The following is a 21,018-nucleotide window of genomic DNA, read 5'->3' on the forward strand; positions in this document are numbered from 1 at the left end:
TACTTAAAGTAGGGCTAGTGGATTTTTAATCGTGGCTAGTAAATTTCTTAAATTACTGATTCGGATCGCATGGCTAGTGAATTTTATAAACAATCTAGAAGCCCTGTAAGTTAGTATGGCTCTTGTCCCTAAGTAGCCCAGGGCTATTCAGGGTTTCTGCCAGAGGGTAAAACAGGTATGGTGCCATACCTAAAACATTTTGCAGATTTTAATTTTTTTAAGTTAACCTTTTAACCAAATTAATTACTGTTATCATTACTGTATGATTTTCTTAACTCTAACCCTACACCTAACCCATTTTCTTTTGGCTTCCTATCATATAAGTATGGGGAGCAATTAATCACTCCACTAATTGTTTTCACTGCGTGGTGTGTTTACTATGCATAATTTTTTTTTTTTTTTTTTTAAATATTTCTAACAGAAGCTAAACTTTTTAAAAGTTTCACAATCTTCTCTCAATTCTAGTAAAACTACTGAAATATGTATAATTTATATATGTTATCTTATGGTACAACAAACAATATATTTAAAACAATGCAATAACAGTTATTAGTACTAAAAACCAATTCACTGAATTTGAAATGAAAGAAAACAACAAACAAAATAAATAAATAAAAAATAAGTTTCTTTTTTAAGATACTTAAAATGTTCACAAAAACAAAACAAAAAACCATCAGATTCTGTAACTTCAAAACAAAACATTAGTGTTTAAATGAATCAAGATAAAATAAAAAATACCAAACCAAATATGACAAGCTAAATAAATAACAAGTAAAACTACGAATATACAAGTTAACATGTACACATCTAAAACATATACACTGCAAAAGTAAGAATGTATCTCACAAGAAAGTATCCATTAAAACTAAGTTGTAATAGAAGTGGTGTAGGTCACAAGCCAATATTTTAACACTCATAAAGCTATTATCACAATTATCAACTTATTCAGCATGCGTAAAAAAAAAACACAACAACATACATTTGTTTTTCTTTTGATACTCACTTCTACCTTCTAAAATTGTGCAGCAAAACTGTTCATTTTGTTACGAATATGCTTTCCAACATTTGTGTTTGTTTTAAAGAGGCAGGATTTAGCTCAGTCAATTGAAGAAGTTTGTTTTGTTTAACGACACCACTAGAGCACATTGATTTATTAATCATCGGCTATTGGATGTCAAACATATGGTCATTTTGACAATCATAGAGAGGAAACCCGCTACATTTTTTTTTAGTAGTAGCAAGGGATCTTTTATATGCACCATCCCACAGACAGGATAGCACATACCACGGCCTTTGATATACCAGGCATGGTGCACTGGCTGTGACAAGAAACAGCCCAATAGTCCCATCGATGGGGATCGATCCCAAACCGACCGTGCATCAAGCGAGCGCTTTACCACTGGGCTACATCCCGCCCCCAGTCAATTGAGTGCTCAAATGAGATGCTAAGGTCAGTGGATCGAATCCCCTCAGTGGGTCCATTCTCAGATTTGTTTTTTGTCAGTTCCAACCAGTGCTTCATGACTGATATATCAACGGTCATGGTATGTGCTGTCCTTGAATATCTACATGTACATGCCAGATCATCCTAGTTACCAAAAATCACATTAAATGTTTTTTAATAAATAGTAACATTTCAGTTTGGAACATGTTACAGGTTTTTTTAACATATGACACATTTGAAACATGTTTCGCTTTTATAAAATATTAGTTATATGTTATAGTTTTTGTGACATTTTTTATTATTGTTGCACATTTACAGTTTTGGAACATGTCAAAAAACATGTTACAGTTAAATGGTACATATTTCAGTTTTGAAATTACAGTTTTGAAATATCATGTTCATGTTAAGATTTGGAACTTTTTACAGTTTTATAACATGTTGTAGTTTTGGAACATGTTACAGTTGTGAAACAAGTTTTAGTTTGGAAAGTTGTCAATTTTGCAACATGATACAGTACTGGAATTTATTATACGTTTGCAAAATGTTTCACTTTTGGAACATGCCAACATGTTTGACCATTTTTCATCGTACAGTTTTGAAACATGTTTCAGTTTTACACAGTTTTGAAAAGTGTTGATTTGAAAACATGTTGCAGTTTTGAAACATGTTACAGTTTTGAAATGTTTCATTTTTGCATCAAGTTTTAAACATGCCAGTTTTAAAACAATTCAGGTTTGCACATCATGCTTTAAACTTTAAAAAGTATAAATTTTGAAACATGCTTCAGTTTTGCACATCATGTTTTAAACTTTGAAAAGTATAAATTTTGAAACATGCCACATTAGTTTTGAAACATGTTTCAGTTTTGCACATAATGTTTTAAACAGTTTTGAAACATGTTTTAAACTGTTTTGAAACATGTTTCAGTTTTGCACATCATGTTTTTAACAGTTTTGGAACACATGTTACAGTTTTGGCCTTTTAACAGCTGGTCCTCTGAAGAGAGTCATGGGCACCGTCGCGTCTTCGTCGACACGCTCACCCAGTCTGCTCTGGTTGATGTCGTTCTGCTGCCGCTCCCACTGGTTCCCGCCGTAGTAGCTGTTCACCGCCTCAGCCATCGCTCCGTCGATTCCCTCGAGAAGAATCTGTTCCAGCAGAGACTGTATCATCTGAAGGCAGAACTGAGCCAGGTAGAAGTCATCTATCACCACAGAGATGTCCCGGAGCTGGGAGTCTGGCCGCTTCTCGAAGACAAACACGAGCATCGCTTTGAAGAAGGCGTTGATACACGCATCAGCTGGGTAGTCTGCAAAACAGATCAGCAGAGGGATCTTGTATATGCACCATCCCAAAGACAGGATAATACATACCACTAACATTGTTACACCAGTTGTGGAGCACTGGCTGGAACAAAATAAAGCCAGTCAGGCAGAAAAATGAAGAAACAAAATGGATGATGCTATCCAAGACAAAAAAATCTAGAAAACATTGAAGGATCTTGAGAAGAAAGGAAAGGAAATGTTTTATTTAACAATGCACTCAACACATTTTATTTATGGTTATATGGCATCGGACATATGGTCAAGGACCACACATATATTGAGAGAGGAAACTCGCTGTCGCCACTTCATGGGCTACTCTTTTTGATTACAGTAAGGGATCTTTTATATGAACCATCCCACAGATAGAACAGAACATACCATGACCTTTGACATACCAGTTGTGGTGCACTGGCTGGAATGAGAAATAGCCCAATGGGCCGGGATGCAGTCGATTTGTCCACTGGACAATTCGTCCACGGACGATTCGTCCACTGAAAATTCGTCCACTACTCGAGACGATTCGTCCACTACAAAAAATCAGTTCCGGACGATTCGTCCACTGGGTTTTTATTTCCACAGTACATTTCGTCCACGGACTAAATAATGTGTACTACATGTATGTGGGGGCTAAATAAATTATTAGATATATTTTACCCCGTATTTTTTTTTTGGTGTGTCATAAATTTACAAAGGTTAAAATAACTTATATTGCATTAGATTACGCTTAGTAGATGTTTTTGTAACAATGCTCTGCAGACATAATTCTTTGGCGTTTCTATTTATTCGGTTATTGTTTGTTTCTATAATGTACGCCTTTCACGCTACATGTCGTAGGATGTTTTTAGTACAAAATGCCCAGTAAAGATAATCTTTAGCCCTTCCCTTTCAACTTGTTTGGTTTCTGTTTATTTTACCAATTAAGTGTACAGGTGTCCTCTATTGTGATATTGTGAAGTAATTAGTTTAAGCTTGTTTCACCAAGTTGGATCCAGTAGTGTCTAAAACAACATTTAATTAAATTCGAATTGAAGACAAGTTTTTATTTTATTTCGAGGTTATTAGGCATATGGGGATAACATGTGACGAGGGAGGGTACAGTGGATAGAATTTACGCCATTGAAGGAGAACATGACATGGTAATAAAGTCTTCCGACGCAGAGGCTTGCATTACCTATTTACCTCATCGTGACATGTGAGATAATGTACGAGCGAGTGGACGAATCGTCCGCATGATAATGAATACAAACAGCAATCTAATTAAAATTAGCTCCACTATTACATGTGGATCTAACAGCAGCCAGTTGTAGCTCATGTCCACCTAGCCCGAGTACTCTGACTGTAAGAGAGCTAGACGGACATAAACACGCTCTCATTACAGTCAGAGACCAACCTATGTATTTGGCAATTCCTGACAACCAAAAAATTGGCAAAGATTCCCACTCTAATACCACACCAATCCTATGTTTGACGTCAAATACCTTTACATCGATCATTTTCAAGTTAACTGATAAAAACAAATCCACATATTAATCACTAATACACATACTACAGAAAGAAATCCTTACTAACCTGTGCCCACCAGTGGGCTGGTAATGGACAATTCACTTTCTAATTACAGACAGAAGGCGGGATGCATGGTCAGTTTTTTTGGATCAATCCCCGTCCGTGGTCCCATTGGGCTATTTCTCGCTCTAGCCAGTGCACCACGACTAGTATATCAAAGGCCATGGTATGTGCTATCCTGTCTGTGGAATGGTGCATATAAAATATCTTTTGCTTCTAATGGAAAAATATAGCGGGTTTCCACTCTTAGACTATATGTAAAAATTACCAAATAGCTGATGATTAATAAATCAATGTGCTTTGATGGTGACATTAAACAAAACAAACTTTAACTTTAATTACAGACAGGACTTTTTTTATTATTAAATCTGAAGTTAAACGTGAATAAAAAGCTTACTAACCTGTGCACACCAGTACATAACAGAGATTTTGTTGTTTTTTTAATCTGAAGTTGAACATAAATACAAAGTTTTCTAACCTGAGCCCACAAATGAGCTGCCGATGGACAAGTCCATTTTTACAGAGGGTTTTTTAACATCTGAAATTGAATCTGAATAAAAACAGATGGACCGACAAGTCTATTTCTGATTACAGAGTTGTTGTTTTCATTACGAAGTTTTATCTGAATACAAACCATACTAACCTGAGCCACCAATGGGAAGGCAATGGACAAATCCATTTCTAATTACAGAGGTGTCTTTTTCTTTAAATAAATCTGAAGTTGAACCTGGACACAAAGCTTACTAACCTGGATATGGAAAAGTCCATTTCTAATTATAGAGGGGTTTTTTTAAATCTGAAATTGAGTCTAAATACAAACCTTATTAACCTGAGCCCACCAATGGGAAGGCTATGGACAAATCCGTTTCTAATTACAGAGGTGTCTTTTTCTTTATATTAAATCTGAAGTTAAACCTGGACACAAAGCTTACTAACCTGGATATGGAAAAGTTCATTTCTAATTATAGATGTTTTTTTTAAATCTGAAATTGTTTCTGAATACAAACCTTACTAACCTGAGCCCACCAATGGGAAGGTGCTTAACAAATCAGGTTCTAATTACAGATGGTTGTTTTAAAATCTGAATATAAAACTTATTAACCTGTGTCCACAAATGGGCTGGCGATGGACAAGTCTATTTATAGTCACAGAGGGTTGGGGTTTTTTTAATCTGAAGTTGGACCTGAATACAAAATTTACTAATACCTGAGCCCTCCAATGGGCTAGCAATGGATATAGAGTTCTGTTTATTATTAAATATGAAGTTGGACCTTAATACAAAGCTTACTAACCAGAGCCCTCCAATGGGCTAGCAGAGGATAGAGTTCTCTTTTTTATTAAATATGAAGTTGGAACTGAATACAAAGCTTACTAACCTGTGCCCACCAGTGGGAAGGCGATGGACTTGAGCTTGAGATGATCATTGGCGTAGGTCAAGCAGTTTAGCAAAGATTTGAGCAGGTCATTACATGACTGAGTCTCGTTTTCCACAATCCATGTCGGAGCCGGGACGTGCAGGATGTGAGACACCTTGCCGACCAGAGTCCCGCTTGCCACAGTGTTGAACACCTGGGCCTTCTCCAGGGGTCCACCGTTCTGCCGGAGGAAGTTCTGGCACTGGTTGATCATGGTATTTCCTGCAGCAGCAGCCACGGACATCGAGGTCCTGTTCACGTGAGTCAGCTGACCATCGGTGGAGTTCACTATGGCATCGGCCGTCTGCTCAACGAGATCCCCATAGCAGATGTGGATCTTGAGGTCGTCTGCGAGCTCGAAGGTGTACTTGTCTCCCTTGTTTGACAGTGGGTTCATTTCGACAGGTGGAGCTGGAGGTTCCTTTGACTCAGATTTTATTTTGGTTGCCGATATCTGTGGTTCTCGAGTCCTCGCGAATCTGTCTTCAGCTGAACCTGCTGGAGTCAGCCGCTCTTGAGATCTCATGATGTTCCGTCCTACAGCTGCTGCAGTAGACATGGAGTGGCCAGCATGTTCACCACTCTGTCTATCTGCAGCTCCAGTTCTACCTGCTGGATTATTAGTCTGAACAGGACCGTGTGAAGCCGTTTCGGATGTTCTAAAATTGGCAGACTGGTCTTCGTTGGATCTTGAGATAGATGCTGAAGGAACAGGTCTGCTAGCATTTGATGTAACCATGTCTGTTTTTCTAGTATAATCTCCTGAAGATATCGTACTTGGAAATATTGGCTGATGGCTTCTTGCAAAAGAGTTAAAAGGTGTTGCAACTGTTGCTCTTGGGGTAGCCAGTGAAACTGGTTTACCTGCAGAAACTGAAGGCTTCTGACCAATCATACCAACATTGACTTCATTTGAATTCTGCGCGACAGAAGAATGTTTTGCCGTCAATTCAGACCGAATGCTACTTGTGTTTTCTGGTGTGCTCGAAGTGCCAGCATAAAATGGATTCCTCATAGTTTCAACATTAGCCGTCTCTGAAACCAAATTACCGGCGGTCTCACTGCTGGTGGTTTTCTGCTTGTCAGCAAATGAGGACCATGTTGGTCTTGTTGGATTAATGAAACCCTGAGACGGGTAGTTCTGAAAACCAGTGGTACCAGGTCTGGTTGGCAGGGTGTCATCAGAAGATGATCTCATATTCACTTCAGTAGACTCTGGTGATGCAGGTCGTTTGATTGGAGTCTTGTTGACAGATGCGTTCAACATACTGTTCCTTGTAGAAGGAACATTGCCTCTTGGTGGCAACACAGACCCAAACCTTTCTAGCTTGATGCTCATTTCATGCTGTGGAATCACCTGTTTTACAACTGAAATCCCAGGAGATGAGACAGTCTGAGTTGGTGATGAACTATATCCTGTAACCATAGGAACAGTCATCATACCAGATCCATGGCTTGGGACAACTCTCATTGGTGATGAAGTATATTCAGTATCCATCGGTTCAGTCATCACACCAGATTCATAATCTGGATTACCTTCTGGTGGTGAGCTAGTTTGTGTGGCCATAGGAACATGAACAGGCATCACATCCGATCCAGATGCTGGGTGAGGTGCTGGTAATTCATGTTCAACCGAAGAAAATGTCTGTGACCCTACCGAAGCTGTATGGACAATACGGTTCATATTCAGCGATATTTCTGGAAACTGGTATGGTGGAGATGTTATAACTGCAGGACCACAGGAACGGTCAGTCGTCTTGGATTCCTGGGTCTCGGCAAAGAGATCCTCAGTTGAAGTCATGGCAGATGACATCTTAGATGAAGCAACATGTGGTGAGACAATAGCAGTTGTTTGGGTCAATGTCTTGTCAATATTACCAGACTGTGGAGCAACATTTTCAGGCTTTTTAGTTCTTATGTTCGGCATATTTTCAGTTGATGATGATGATGATGATCCCTTAAATTGAGTTGAGAAAGATATGGTTGAGGGGCTAACTCTTTCATTGGTATTAGTAGAAACTGTGTGACCACCACCAAACTTGACGACAACATTCTTAGTAGCAATTTGTTCTTGAGTTGATGGCAAGGGTGAAGCTTTGGAGCTGACCATTAAAGACTCGGATGCAGGGCCAACGTTTTCTTCCCCACCATGTGAGGATGATGTCTGATCAATACCAAACCTGGCGCCATGCTCTTCAATTGGTGAAGATGTAGCTTTAGGGCTGACTTGGACAGACTCGACTGCTGTTGTTTTACCTTGATAGATGTATGAGGAAAATGTTGGACCACTACCAAATTGAACATCCTTAGGATCAGTTCTGTCTTTGCTTACTGGTGACGGTGTAACTTTTGGACTCACCGGCAAAGGCACCGTTGTAGTGCTGGTTTTACTTTCATTGACATGCGAATCAGCCTGCTGACTGTTACCAGAACCGACATCTGTAGGATCCATTTCGTCATGCACTGACGTTGAGGGTGTCAGTGTAAAATGTTGAAGTGTCGGTGACTGTTTACTAGACATTTCCTCAGTGTTTTTTTCCTTTAGTAAATGTTTTGGAAATTTCTTCTGTTTCTGAGTATAAACCACTGGGTGTTGATCACTTTTTTTTTCATCCTGCAATTTCTGTGAATTGGTATTTTCCTTAGCATCAAGCACAGCAGACACCAGTGATGACTTTGGCATGGACATGTCAATTGCAGCTTTTACTAATTCCGGTGTCCTGATCCTTTCCTGTTCAGAAACACCCACATGTCTAGCAGCTGGCTTCAGAAGATTATTGGTTCTGAATGGAGAATTAGTGAAGTGTTCAAACTGTTTAGGAGAGCGATGACCTTCTTTCTTTGTAGACCGTGTGGTCTTCGGCTGCTTCTGGGTCGCCTGTTCATCTGGGATTCCAGCACTTCCTTTAAAAGGCCTGTTGGAGCCTCCAGTGCTCCTGACATCAGCATTGGTGATTACCTCAGGCTCGACGTCCGATATCTTCCTTTTCACCGAGCCACCTGCAGTACCAGCTTGACTTGATCTTTTTGGAGCCTCAACAGAAACCATGTCTATCATCCTGGATGTGGGACTGCTGGTGGCCACTTGGTTTCGTGGTGACCGATTCGTCTTACCTGTCTTCGGTATACTACTCACAGAATGAGATGATGGTGAAGAAGTAGTTTCTAAGCATTTATCAATCTCCATAAGTATCTCATCCTCACTCCCCAGATCATCATCATCATTTTCTGAGGAGTCGATAAATCCTAGTATTGGCTTAACCTGTCTCTCCATAAACCTGCTTCCTCTGTCTGATCCTTTGACAGACTCGTCGATTCTACCTTTCACATCTTGTTCCTTGTCCTCAGAACCAGTCACTCTGGAGCTGGGTTCTTCCTCGGGTGCCTCCACCGATTCAATAGACTCCTCTTCTTCCACCTCACTGAAGCTGTCGCTATCATTCATCGACTCACTTTCGTCTTGTCTGGAGACATCGGCTCTCTCGTGATCAGAACCACTGTGGTAGGCATCGTCCCCTCCAGAGTCGGACCCAGACGATGCAGGCTTCGACACCTGCTCAAAGACCTTTATGTGGTGTGTGTATTGTTCGTTCTTCTCCGAATCTGAATCACTGGCATCAGCCTTAGAATCTTGATTTCCCATGTTTGATTATCAGTAATCGTCTTAAGTACAACTTGGCAAACACTGCTATGTGTGCACAAAAAACATCTGTAAAGATAAATTAAAAAAATTACTTATATTTTAATTGGTCTTAACTGAAACAGATTACAGAAGGAAGGAAATGTTTTATTTAACGCATGGGCGTCGATCGGTGGGGGACGCATCCCCCTCACTTTTCAACACCGGGGGACAATCTATATAAATGTCCCCCCCCCCCACTTTTTTGTTTAGCAAAAGCAACAACAACAACAGCAGCAGCAGCAGCAGCAGCAGCAGCAGCAGCAGCAGCAGCAGCAGCAACAGCAGCAGCAGCAGCAGCAGCAGCAGCAGCAGCAGCAGCAACAACAACAACAACAACAACAAAAAAAAGCGACACACAACGTACTGTTTTTGGTCGGTTTTAAAACATAGACAACTATTTTGTTAAACTGTCAGAAATCAACGTTTTGATTTGCAATTTGGATTTGTTTCTTGAATTAAAAGTTTAACCACTAATGTGTAGCTTTATGATTTTCATTCACATTCCTTTATCACACACACACACGTTCCCCCACTTTTAAAGCCAGATTGACGCCCATGATTTAACGATGCACTCAACACATTTTATTTACTGTTATATGGCATTATATTTGGGGGGGAGCCCAGTGTAAAGGCCACACAACATCTAAAAACTGGGAACGTACATCCAGTTGTAAATAATCATGATGGTACACCATGACTGATACTGAGATTTTATTTTACTGGGTTATATCCCACCCCATTTCAGAAGGAAGGAAATGTTTTATTTAATGACGCACTCAACACATTTTATTTACGGTTATATGGCGTCGGACATATGGTTAAGGACCACACAGAGATTGAGGGAGGAATCCCGCTGTCGCCACTTTTCAATTAGCAGTAAGGGATCTTTTATATGCACTATCCCATAGACAGGATAGCACATACCACGCCTTTGATATACCAGTCGTGGTGCACTGGCTGGAATGAGAAATAGCCCAATGGGCCCACCGACGGGGATCGATCCCAGACAGACTGCGCATCAAGCGAGCGCTTTACTACTGGGCTACATCCCACCCACCCATGTTGAAGTGTAACTGATTAATTTATATAAAGTGCTTGCATGAACTGTTGCATCGATTTACAGGCAAGCACTCAATCGAACACATTCTAGGAATTTACCCAACCGAATAAAACTGAACCGAGCCGAGCAATAAAAACAAAATGGCAGCCAACAATGTTCGGAAACGTGTGTTTACATTTTGTCGTAGAGTAACATACTTTGTTGTGCCTTAATGGTTCAAATGATCAGTTAAGCAGAAAAACAATGTATGTATATTAATTAATTAATAAATAAATAAATGTATTATTTGACCACAAAAGTTAGCATTTTATTTGACAACTCGGAAAATTGTAAATTCCGTATAAGATTTGCTATTCCGCAATTCTGTGATCATGGAAAATCGGTACCCCTAATTGTTTCTAATTAATAATAAATTAAATAGGCAAAGGAGTTCTTATCAGATTGGTACCTCTTCGAAGATGTCTATTTAACCAGTGTTTTCCGATTTGTATAACAAAGATAAGTACCAGTCATATATTAAAAGGTTGCATGGACGCTAAAAAATTCTGGTATTATTAAACATGTCTTTCAATCAGTTAGATAAGGTTTTGTAAATAGTGGCAATCAATATGCAAAATTATTTTGCGTGCGCTGTTAAGTGTTACGTGCATTATTTTTCACACTGAAATTATGTGTGCTATACGAATGCGATCACATTCGCGCACCGTAAAAGACAAGATCTGGGAGATGATATTGATCTACAACGGAGCATTTCTTACACCAGTGTGTAAGAAAGCATTGTGTTTTGTTGGTTTTTTATTTCTATTTTCCTCAAGTGAAACAACCACATCGACATCTAATCAGTGTTGTTTCTGACTGTAGAGATTATAACTGTCCAAATCTCTGTCTAGCTCTCGAACAGCAGAGTAGCTAGGCCTACTCGGGCTAGTGTTGAGGTGGAAATATCTATATACCGGTAACTTATCTCCTAATCAAAGGGTTATTATTGTATTAGAGCGGGAATCGTTGCCTACTTGGTGGTAGGCAGCAATTCTGTGTTTTCGCTGTGTTTTCAGCTACAATATGTGAAACAAAATAAACTGCAATCAAGTAACGTAAAAAATCAACAATGTAGACGTAAACAAATCCATTCTAATAAATAAAAGTGAAACACCCTCCGTTAAACAGGAAATGGTGCGACGTTTCTAACTGCGTTCAGGTGCATGCGTTTGCAAAAGGTATCGTACTGCACATGTGCGGTTCGTTATTTTCCATTTTTAAGGCAACTACATGAAAAAATATATGTTTCTTAATTATGCACAGTTGCCAAACACTTAATTTATTAATTTTTTAAAGGAAATATTCAATTTATCAAGCGTTCTGGTCCGGTCCGCGTTTTATCAACATACATCGCTCACACTTAATGTCAATACTGATAGGCATTACGTTCATACCTGTGAATAGTTTGTATAATATACTTTTTTTAATGAATTGATTCTAAATTAAGACAATTTATATACTCAAAATTATTTACCACTGTTATAAATGGATTATGAATACTATTTACTACAACAGAGGCACAAAAATGTAGCATACCTTTTGCAGATTGAATATAATAATTGAAAACAAATTCTAACAACAGGGGTCTTAAAAATAGTAAAAATTCAATTCTTAGACCTTGTTGATCTGGCACGTGTGAGGTCATGTGACACGCACCGAATGTTAATTCATCTTTCTCCATTTTAAGTCAATTTCTACGAGTCATACATGTGGACCCGATATCGGTAATTATAACCTCCTTAGTGCCCATGCAAAATTTCAGGGCTCTAAGTTCATCATGTCCTGAGATAATAGGTCTTGAAATATAGCAGGAAAATTACGGCAGCCATTTTTCAGCTAAATTTAACTCTTACCATAGTTAGGAAAATATCCATTACTTCAAAACTATTTGAAATATAGAACTCAAACTTGAGATTTGTTCATGTGGATAACTGAGGCATGTTTGGTACAAATTTCAAGTGAATCTGAGACCGAAGTGCGTGGGTGACCTCAAATATTTGTTATTGGAATTTTTCCAGCATTCTTAAAATGGAAACGTCATGTATCGTCTCGGTATGTATTATGACGCGGTATGTATTTTGGCACGCTATCTTTAAATAGCAATTGTGCGTCATCAAAGAAAAGCGATGACGTCAAATGCAGAAATTTTTGTTGACGGAAGTATTTTTTATTGATAAGAATAATGCAATGTTTTCAATTTGCCAGTTTGCGGTAAGTATAAACAATTAAAAATGTCATGTAATTTAAAGTACTATTTTCCATAAGGCACTTTTTTTAACATACATAAACATCCCTCTATCTCCAAATTTTCACAATGAATTTTACTTACCTGCTGTACGAAACATTGTCGTTTGCTACTATTGAAATAAACACAAGGGAATTAGATCACCTCTACGTCAATCTATTTTTATGGACGTCCGAAAGAGTCCCCTGTCCTTATTCTATATGCACTGCATACGATTATATTGGGTCAGGATTAAACATTGTTCAAGAGCATATTACATCTTAAAATAATATCTATATCACATGTATGAAATGTAAAGTGGACATTGTTTTGAATAATACTAATAAAAAACAAACAAAAAAGTATCGAATGGCTGTCAAATTTAAACTCACCCTATCAATGTACAAGTAGTGACTATGTTTGCACTGGGCTATATGGTTTACATGTGACAATCTCGTTAAAATGTATGTTAAAATGTGTTATTTTTGACATGTTTTATTAATATGGAAATTATGGACCACCACACATCGTTTCCAGTTGTTTGGAGTTGTTTTTCTTGAATATTGGTCATTCATAAGTTATCTGGATGTTCCACGTCAAAATACATACCACATCATAAAGGTTAGAATATTACAGTATGCACATATAAGCTAAAACAAAAACTAAAAATCTCACTATATATTGAATTTAATGTTTATATTTTAATGATATATATATACATTAGGTTATGTCTTTGTAAATAATAACAAGAAAAACATCGTTATTTTTATACTACGCGAGATCATTGCTTATCTGCATCAAAACCCATACCGCGAGGATACCCACTGTATCGTTATTGTAAGGCGATTTAAAGTGACATCATTGGAATACTGATGTCATTCAAATTCAAAATTAGCTATATTATTACAATGCTTCGCCACATTAAAATAAAAACTGGTCCACTAACCTTGACCCCTGTCAAATTTCTATAACAAGTGGACAATGTTGTTTACAGGTTGGTATTTTGTTATTTTTCATAATTCTGGACAAAATATTAATTTAAGTTTCAAAAGATGAAATAAAAAATACCTTTTGTCAAATATATCATATCAAAAAATTACCGTTGGATATATTTTATGTACTGTGTACGAAGCCAAAACAAGGGTGCCAAAAGTGACTGTCGTCGACCGTAGGCGTAGGAAAATGGGGCACTGCTGACTGAGATTAGCGACCGCAGCTGCCGCTAGGGGCGCAGCTGCGCCCATATTCCGAAATGCTACGAGTTTGGTTCACAACTAGTGGTGATGTTCAAGGCCAGAATACGCTTGTTTTGATGACGATTTTGCACGTTTCTTTGGTTGTTATGACAAGTACACATCTTCTGTTTGATGTATATCCTGTTTCCGAACTTGAACGACTACAAAAAGACTTTTTTTGAGGCAAGTGAAACTTTGAATACTTTTTATTTTGCCCCAAAAAGGGCGATTTCACCGAGATATTGATAAATATCTATAGTAATATAATAAAACTGCATAAATATTTTTTTTTTGTAATTTTAAAACACCAACAACTTTGTTTAATTTGACATCAAAAATATTTCAAGGGAGGTAACTCTGACCCACTGACCCGCAAAAGTGAAAATACAGAACTTCACAGCAGGGACACATTTTGATAAAATTAAACGTATTTGATGCTTTGTCATTATTTATCCACCCATTATTAACTTTTTGGGTAGAATATATATCATACTGAAGCATTATTTTTAGAAGACAATGCATATATTGAATTCAAAATAACGTAAAATAATGTTTTGCTTATCATGATGACTCAGCAGTTTCTAATAGCTAGTTGATTTTAAAAAAACATTTTGATAATGCATAACTATTCAAATATATACATGTAAATCTATTTTCATGTAAATTATTTGAATGAGTTTAGCATATGACTGGATCAGTTTTATACAAAAGAATAGTATTAATGTAATGGAAATAAATTATTAAGTATAATACAGAGAATTTGTACTTTCTAAGTCTGTTATAATTGTAAATACATTTTTTAAAGAAAATGTTTCAGGTACCATAACTTCTCACATTGTGACACAAACTTCAATTTTTTGGTAACCAAGTAACATTAAATTCTAAGTATAATTATACTTTTTCATCACTTCATTAATGAATATTACTGTTAAAAATGGTAAAGAATTAATTATTTGTAAAAGATACTAAACTGTAAAGTAGATGAGATTAGCATATTTAATACAGGGAACATTTGTATAGCATCACGATCCACTCTGCAAGTTTCAGATATATAGCTATACAATGCTAAAACATTAAATAGTAGTTGCTAATCAATTCTTAAATTGATAGCACTGTCACTAATCAAAATTTTAAAAACAAAATGTTCTCTGTAATAATTGTTTTTTTTCTAATTAATATTAGTTGAGAATACTTCCACATCAGCTAAGGACTAACAGATGATCCCACAATGACACGTTCTGATCTAAGAAGTACACTTAATATTAGATTATGACAGTGTATGTTACTCTCACAGTTACCGTATCTAAGATATGCACCTCTACATTTATGTGCAAAATAGTTGGACACATTCCAATAAAATCCTCAGTTGAAGTCTCAGTCTATTTATAAATAAGAAAAAAGATAATGTCTCACGATTTAATTCTATTAATCTTTTTTTTTTTTTATGAAGAACTCTGCTGAACATTAAGTTTCTGCTTAAAATTGGCATATGTGAGGTGGCACTATTGGTAGTCTTTTGAACAGGTGAAAATAACTACATACAGAAAAAACATTTGAAGGTGTGTTTCATCTGATGTAATGAATATTTCTATTTACAAATATTATGTCAAACTAATTACAATATTTTAAACAAGAAGATAAATAGCCATGGTCATAATGGGTATTTTTCTTTATTCCAGGAAATTTGTAGTCTCTGTGCGTCTATGGAGAAACCTGAAATGGAAACGGAGTGGGAGATACACTATGGTTATGAGACAACTTTCAGTAGATTCAATTATACTTCAAGCTTGATGCTGTTATGTTTTCTGTTTCCAACTGTGACAGAACTTGGAACAGAAATGAAGTGTGTGACAATAATTCATAGACAAATTTAGACTAATACTCTTTCATGGATGCTAAATTTGGTAGATCTAGCCATACATTTTTTATTATAATTCAAAGTGGTATATAGTTATATTTATAATAATTCATTGTTTGAATTTGTTTTTATAAAGCACTTTATTAAACCAAAATAATCATAGCTACATTTAGTAAATTATTTAGCACACATGTGTGACTGCTGTCTCATGCCTTAAGTGTTTCAGCTGCTAAAATATGTTTTGGGGATATTTTTTCTGGATAGAAATTTACCTTTCTGATATTGTATGAGTGTTTGGACATTCCTTTCAATGGTGAAATATGGCTACTTACATTGCTTTGTTTCTAATAATGATATCGAAGGTGTAAAGTATGTAAATATTTATGTAAGAAATTGATTAAACATATTGGCCAATCATTGGCATTCGTCGTGTGATAAGTTTTTACTGGTTTGAGTTAAAAGACTGGTACATATGATAAGTTTTATTGCATCTTTTATTAAAATCTACATGTATTCAATATTATTATGAGTCTAGGTAAATATATATATATATATATATATATATATATATATATATATATATATATATATATATATATATATATATATATATATATATATATATACACAGTGGACTCTGTCTAAACCAGATTCTGTGTAATGCGGATCTCTGTGTAAACCGGTCCATTTCTAAAGTCCCGCCCAGCTACCGTTAAACTTTTAGGTATAAATATCTGCCTAATCCGGATTCTGTGTATTCCGGACTCCGGACCAAAAATCAAGAACGAAAGAACCGTTCATGTATTAATTACCTCTGTCTACACCGGTTTCGGATTTCCCGAAACGACGGGCCTCTTAATTAGTGGAACAATGATCGCCAATTATCAAGGAATCGGGACGCCGTCGCAAGATCAAATACAAAATGTAATCCCAGTAGTGTGAATATTACTCTAATTACGGTCGGCCGTTAGATCAGTCGGATTAAAATTAGTGTGTGTGTTGATACGCAACTAATTTCACTCTTACGAATTCTGTGAGTTGTACTTGTCAAACTAACACATGTATAAATATGTGCGAGTCGCTCGTATGTTTTGTGTTCTCATTTCATTTATAATGGCGGAACGTCCCAAAAAACGGCAGCGTATCGAACTTTCGTTAGAAACTAAAGTCAAATTAATACAAGAATTTGATTCAAATCCTCAGTCAAAACAGAAAGATTTAGCACTAAAATTTAAAATTGGAAAACAGACAGTATCAGACATCATAAAGCGTAAACAACACTACCTGCAATTGTACGATGCAAACATTTCTGGGGAGAGAAAACGAATAACAAATGGAAAGTTTGAAAATCTAAATGGACTGTTGCACCAATGGTTTAATCAGGCAAGATCTAAAACTCTACCAATTTCCGGCCCAATTTTAAAAGAAAAGGCTCTTCAGTTTGCCGAGCAGCTTGGCATAGCAGACTTTAAAGCGTCAGATGGTTGGCTAACGTCATGGAAAACTCGTTTTAATATCAAACAATTCAAAGTTAGCGGAGAAAGCGCAGGTGTCAATCATGACGTTGTCGACGATTACAAAGAACGCCTACTGACGATAATAGGAGATTTCGACTCCAAGGATATCTTCAACTGTGACGAGACCGGATTGTTTTTTCGAGCGTTACCTGACAAGACCCTTTCTTACAAAAGCCAGGCGGCGAAAGGAGGTAAAATTTCGAAAGAACGATTAACTGTTTTATTGTGCTGCAGTTCAATGGGAGAAAAGTTAAAACCTTTGGTGATTGGCAAAGCACAGAATCCTCGTTGTTTTAAGAACATAAATAAGGACACACTACCTGTCACTTGGACAGCCAATCGGAAAGCTTGGATGACATCTCAACTGTTCAACGATTGGCTACAACAACTTAACAGACAGATGCGGCAACAGCGAAGAAAAATCCTGTTGTTTATTGACAACGCACCATCCCACGGTCAAGATCTAAGTGTGAGCAACGTAACAGTGAAATTTCTCCCTGCTAACACCACTTCAGTGCTGCAGCCATTAGACCAGGGTATTATCAAAGCTTTCAAAGCACGATACCGAAAGTATCTGATGCGATCACTCATTTCGCGGATGGAAGACTGTGCAAGCGTGACCGAGCTCTGCAAGGCAATCACGGTTCTGGATGCAGTAAACTGGATTAACGCAGCATGGAAGGAAACCCAACAAACAACAATCGCCAAGTGTTTTATGATGTGTGGATTTCCTGTCACCTCCGAGCAGGAATCTGATGATGAAAATGATGACAACATTCCTCTCGCTACATTGCTAGCCACCATCTCAAGTGAAGTTCCAGTGGCTGAGTTGTTAATTTCGATCACGATATTCCCACAGAGGACCCGGATGCGAGTGACTGGGAAACTCAACTAGTGGTGGCGCACAAATCTACCGACAAAGGTGAGGAAAAACCAGCAGACGACAGCTCAGACGATGACAACAACACAGAGTTGGACACAATGCCTGAACTAAATTATGCCGAAGTGCTAAAAATTATAAAACAAGTTAAAAACTTTGCAGCAACTAAAGAAAATAGACTTTTACAACCAGTTTTAAACTTGGAAGTCATGACAGAAGAGTTTGCCCTTGAAAGAAACATCAGGAACAAACAGACAGCAGTGACAGACTATTTCTCAGGTGAAACTCAATAAACTATGTGTACATTCATTCAACTAATAACAGTGACACTTGCTATTTAAATAAATAAAATGTTTATTCATTCGATACAGTCCATTCAATCAATGTGACACTTGTTAAAACTACCATGTCCTTGTGCTATTTGATGTGTATTAAATCAATAAATTATTTATTCATTTTACGTTTTATGTGTTAAGAGGTTTTGCAATTTAAAAATATTTTTATTGTCTTTGAAATGATCAATTGAAAGTCTGGCTTGCGGTGTAAATGTCACTGCTGATCGCGAGTCGCCGATCTTTCAAGAACCATAACTCTGGATGAAATCTGGCTAAACCGGTCCTCTGTATAAACCGGACTATTTCAACGGTACGAAGCGAGTCCGGTTTAGACAGAGTCCACTGTATATATATATATATATATATATATATATATATATTAAATATTTTGAAATAAGAAGCTTATTTTTTATGTAACGTGTATCCACTTTCCATCTGCGATCTAAACCTTTATGTTTTCCTTTTTATTATTGGTCTGGATGTACATTATTGTATAAGCGTGAATAAATGTGAACTGAAAATGTTATTCTGATGTAACATTTGCATAAATTATTATGTCATTAAATTACTTATTCCAAGATTTCTGTGTGTTTTTGTCATTTTGGAGCGGTTTCGAACCTACGCCAAGAATACGTATGTTATCAGAAATAATAGTAACCCTTTATATTTTCACTTGAAATTTTCAGAGATGCAACATTGATAACTGCTTGTAACATCTATAAGCTTACAACAGAAATTTCTCTGTTATTTTTTGGTTTACAAAAGTGGACGTAAATGACAATTAAAATCGTCATGTCGGCCATGTTTGGTCACAGAAGTACAAGGCTACTACGACTTTATTTTGCTTCATTTGGATAATATAGTGATGTTTTTTTCAATAAGAGCAACATATTTAATGAAACTATGACCATAAAGAAAAATAAAAAATAAAAATTTGTTTGGTCTGCGGTAGCCTACCTACTGAGATCTCGTACGGCAGAGTAGGCAAGTGCCCCTTTAAAATAATGTTTACCGTCATTGTTGCGTACTTAGTTTTGGCATTTAAAATTATTAGTTTTATAGTTTTACCTTCTGTGATAACATAATGTCAGATGTTGTAATATTTTCTAGGAATCTGCGTCATTTTCAATGTTCTGACGCCAAAATAACCTATTTTCGATTTCAATTTTTAAAGGAAGTAAATAAACAAATCGAAGTTCATTTCCGCTATTGCGCAGTTTTCTCAATACTTGGCTTTCCTCTTTTCTCTTTCTTCTTCTTTAACTTCCTCCAATGTGTGGAGCTCTATTCTCTAATCAATGTGAATTTTAAACTTTATTTCTGTGATTTCTTGAATGTCTCAAAATTGATGGTGTAAAATGTATGTAATCCAAGCCTCTAATTGCATCCAATGTACTAATTTTAGCATGGAAGATGGATGGGCTTTACGTAGCCCAGTTGTAGAGCGCTGTCTTGATGCGCGGTCGGTCTAGGATCGATCCCCGTCAGTTGGCTTATTTGATTATTTCTCGTTCCAACCAGTGTATCATGACTGATATATCAAAGGCCATGATATTTACTACCCCGTCTTTGGGATGGTGCATATAAAAGATTCCTTGCTACTAATGGAAAAATGTACCGGGTTTTCTCTCTAAGACTATATGTCAAAATTACCAAATGTTTGACATACAATAGCCGATTCTTCAATAAAGTAATGTGCTCTAGTGGTGTCGTTAAACAAAACAAACTTTAAAACTTTTCATACATGGTGGGGGGGCAGTGGTTTGGGGGCGTAATTATCAAACGTACAAAATGTGTACATTGGGGGGGGGGGGGGGGCATACCGGATCTTGTGCATATGTACTTTATGGATGGCATCCATAATCATTTAAATATGTACATTTATGTTTTATTAATGAATGACACTATACTATCAAACGAGGGTGTGATTTAGCTCAGTCGGCTGAGTGCTCGTCTGAGGTGCTTGCGTCGAAGGATCGAACCACCTTGGTGGATCCATTAGATCAAGTCAGAAAGTTTAACGTGCACATTCAGAGCAAGTTGTTGTAGCGCACGCCTGTCCTGGGCGCAGGTGTCGGCCTCAGCCGGTGTGGATCCATTCAACTGATCGGTGTTTTTCTAGTTCCAGTCAGTGCACCACGACTGGTCAAAGGAAAGTGCATATAAAAGATCCCTTGCTGATAACAGAAAAAGATAGCGGGTTTCCTCCCTAAGACTAAATGTCAAAATTACTTTTTAAAATTGCTTGACATCCAACAGCCGATGATTAATAAATCAATGTGCTCTAGTGGTGTCATTCATTCATTACAGGTGTTAGTGTTCATTGAACACTTCCATTTTGATGTTTTAATTTTTTTTTAAATTTATATATACTTTTAATAATGTAGCATATCTGCTATATTGGGCATAGACCTATATACTACATGTTATTAACCTTGTAA

The 21,018-nt window shown here is 37.0% G+C and overlaps 3 protein-coding genes across 3 annotated transcripts in view; 2 read left to right on the top strand and 1 right to left on the bottom strand.

The window, feature by feature from the left end:
• Positions 1-1,693: 1,693 nt before the first annotated feature.
• On the bottom strand, positions 1,694-19,768 carry LOC121390534 (cell wall protein RBR3-like). The gene is made up of 3 exons (XM_041522366.1): positions 19,646-19,768; positions 5,709-9,456; positions 1,694-2,753 (listed from the first exon to the last, which is right to left on the bottom strand). Exons 2-3 carry the CDS (start codon positions 9,388-9,390, stop codon positions 2,410-2,412), a joined length of 4,026 nt encoding a protein of 1,341 aa, XP_041378300.1. The 5' UTR covers positions 9,391-9,456; positions 19,646-19,768; the 3' UTR covers positions 1,694-2,409.
• Positions 16,959-18,257, top strand: LOC121389781 (tigger transposable element-derived protein 6-like). Its single transcript, XM_041521430.1, has one exon. It carries the CDS (start codon positions 16,959-16,961, stop codon positions 18,255-18,257), a length of 1,299 nt encoding a protein of 432 aa, XP_041377364.1.
• Positions 18,452-21,018, top strand: part of LOC121389782 — an 82,756-nt gene continuing 80,189 nt past the window's right edge. Inside the window, exon 1 of the mRNA XM_041521431.1 lies at positions 18,452-18,521. Within this exon, the coding sequence (XP_041377365.1) occupies positions 18,452-18,521 (70 nt within the window). The remainder of the gene's footprint in view (positions 18,522-21,018) is intronic.

Source organism: Gigantopelta aegis, chromosome 15 (assembly GCF_016097555.1).
Source record: "Gigantopelta aegis isolate Gae_Host chromosome 15, Gae_host_genome, whole genome shotgun sequence".
Classification (NCBI taxonomy): Eukaryota; Metazoa; Mollusca; class Gastropoda; order Neomphalida; family Peltospiridae; genus Gigantopelta; species Gigantopelta aegis.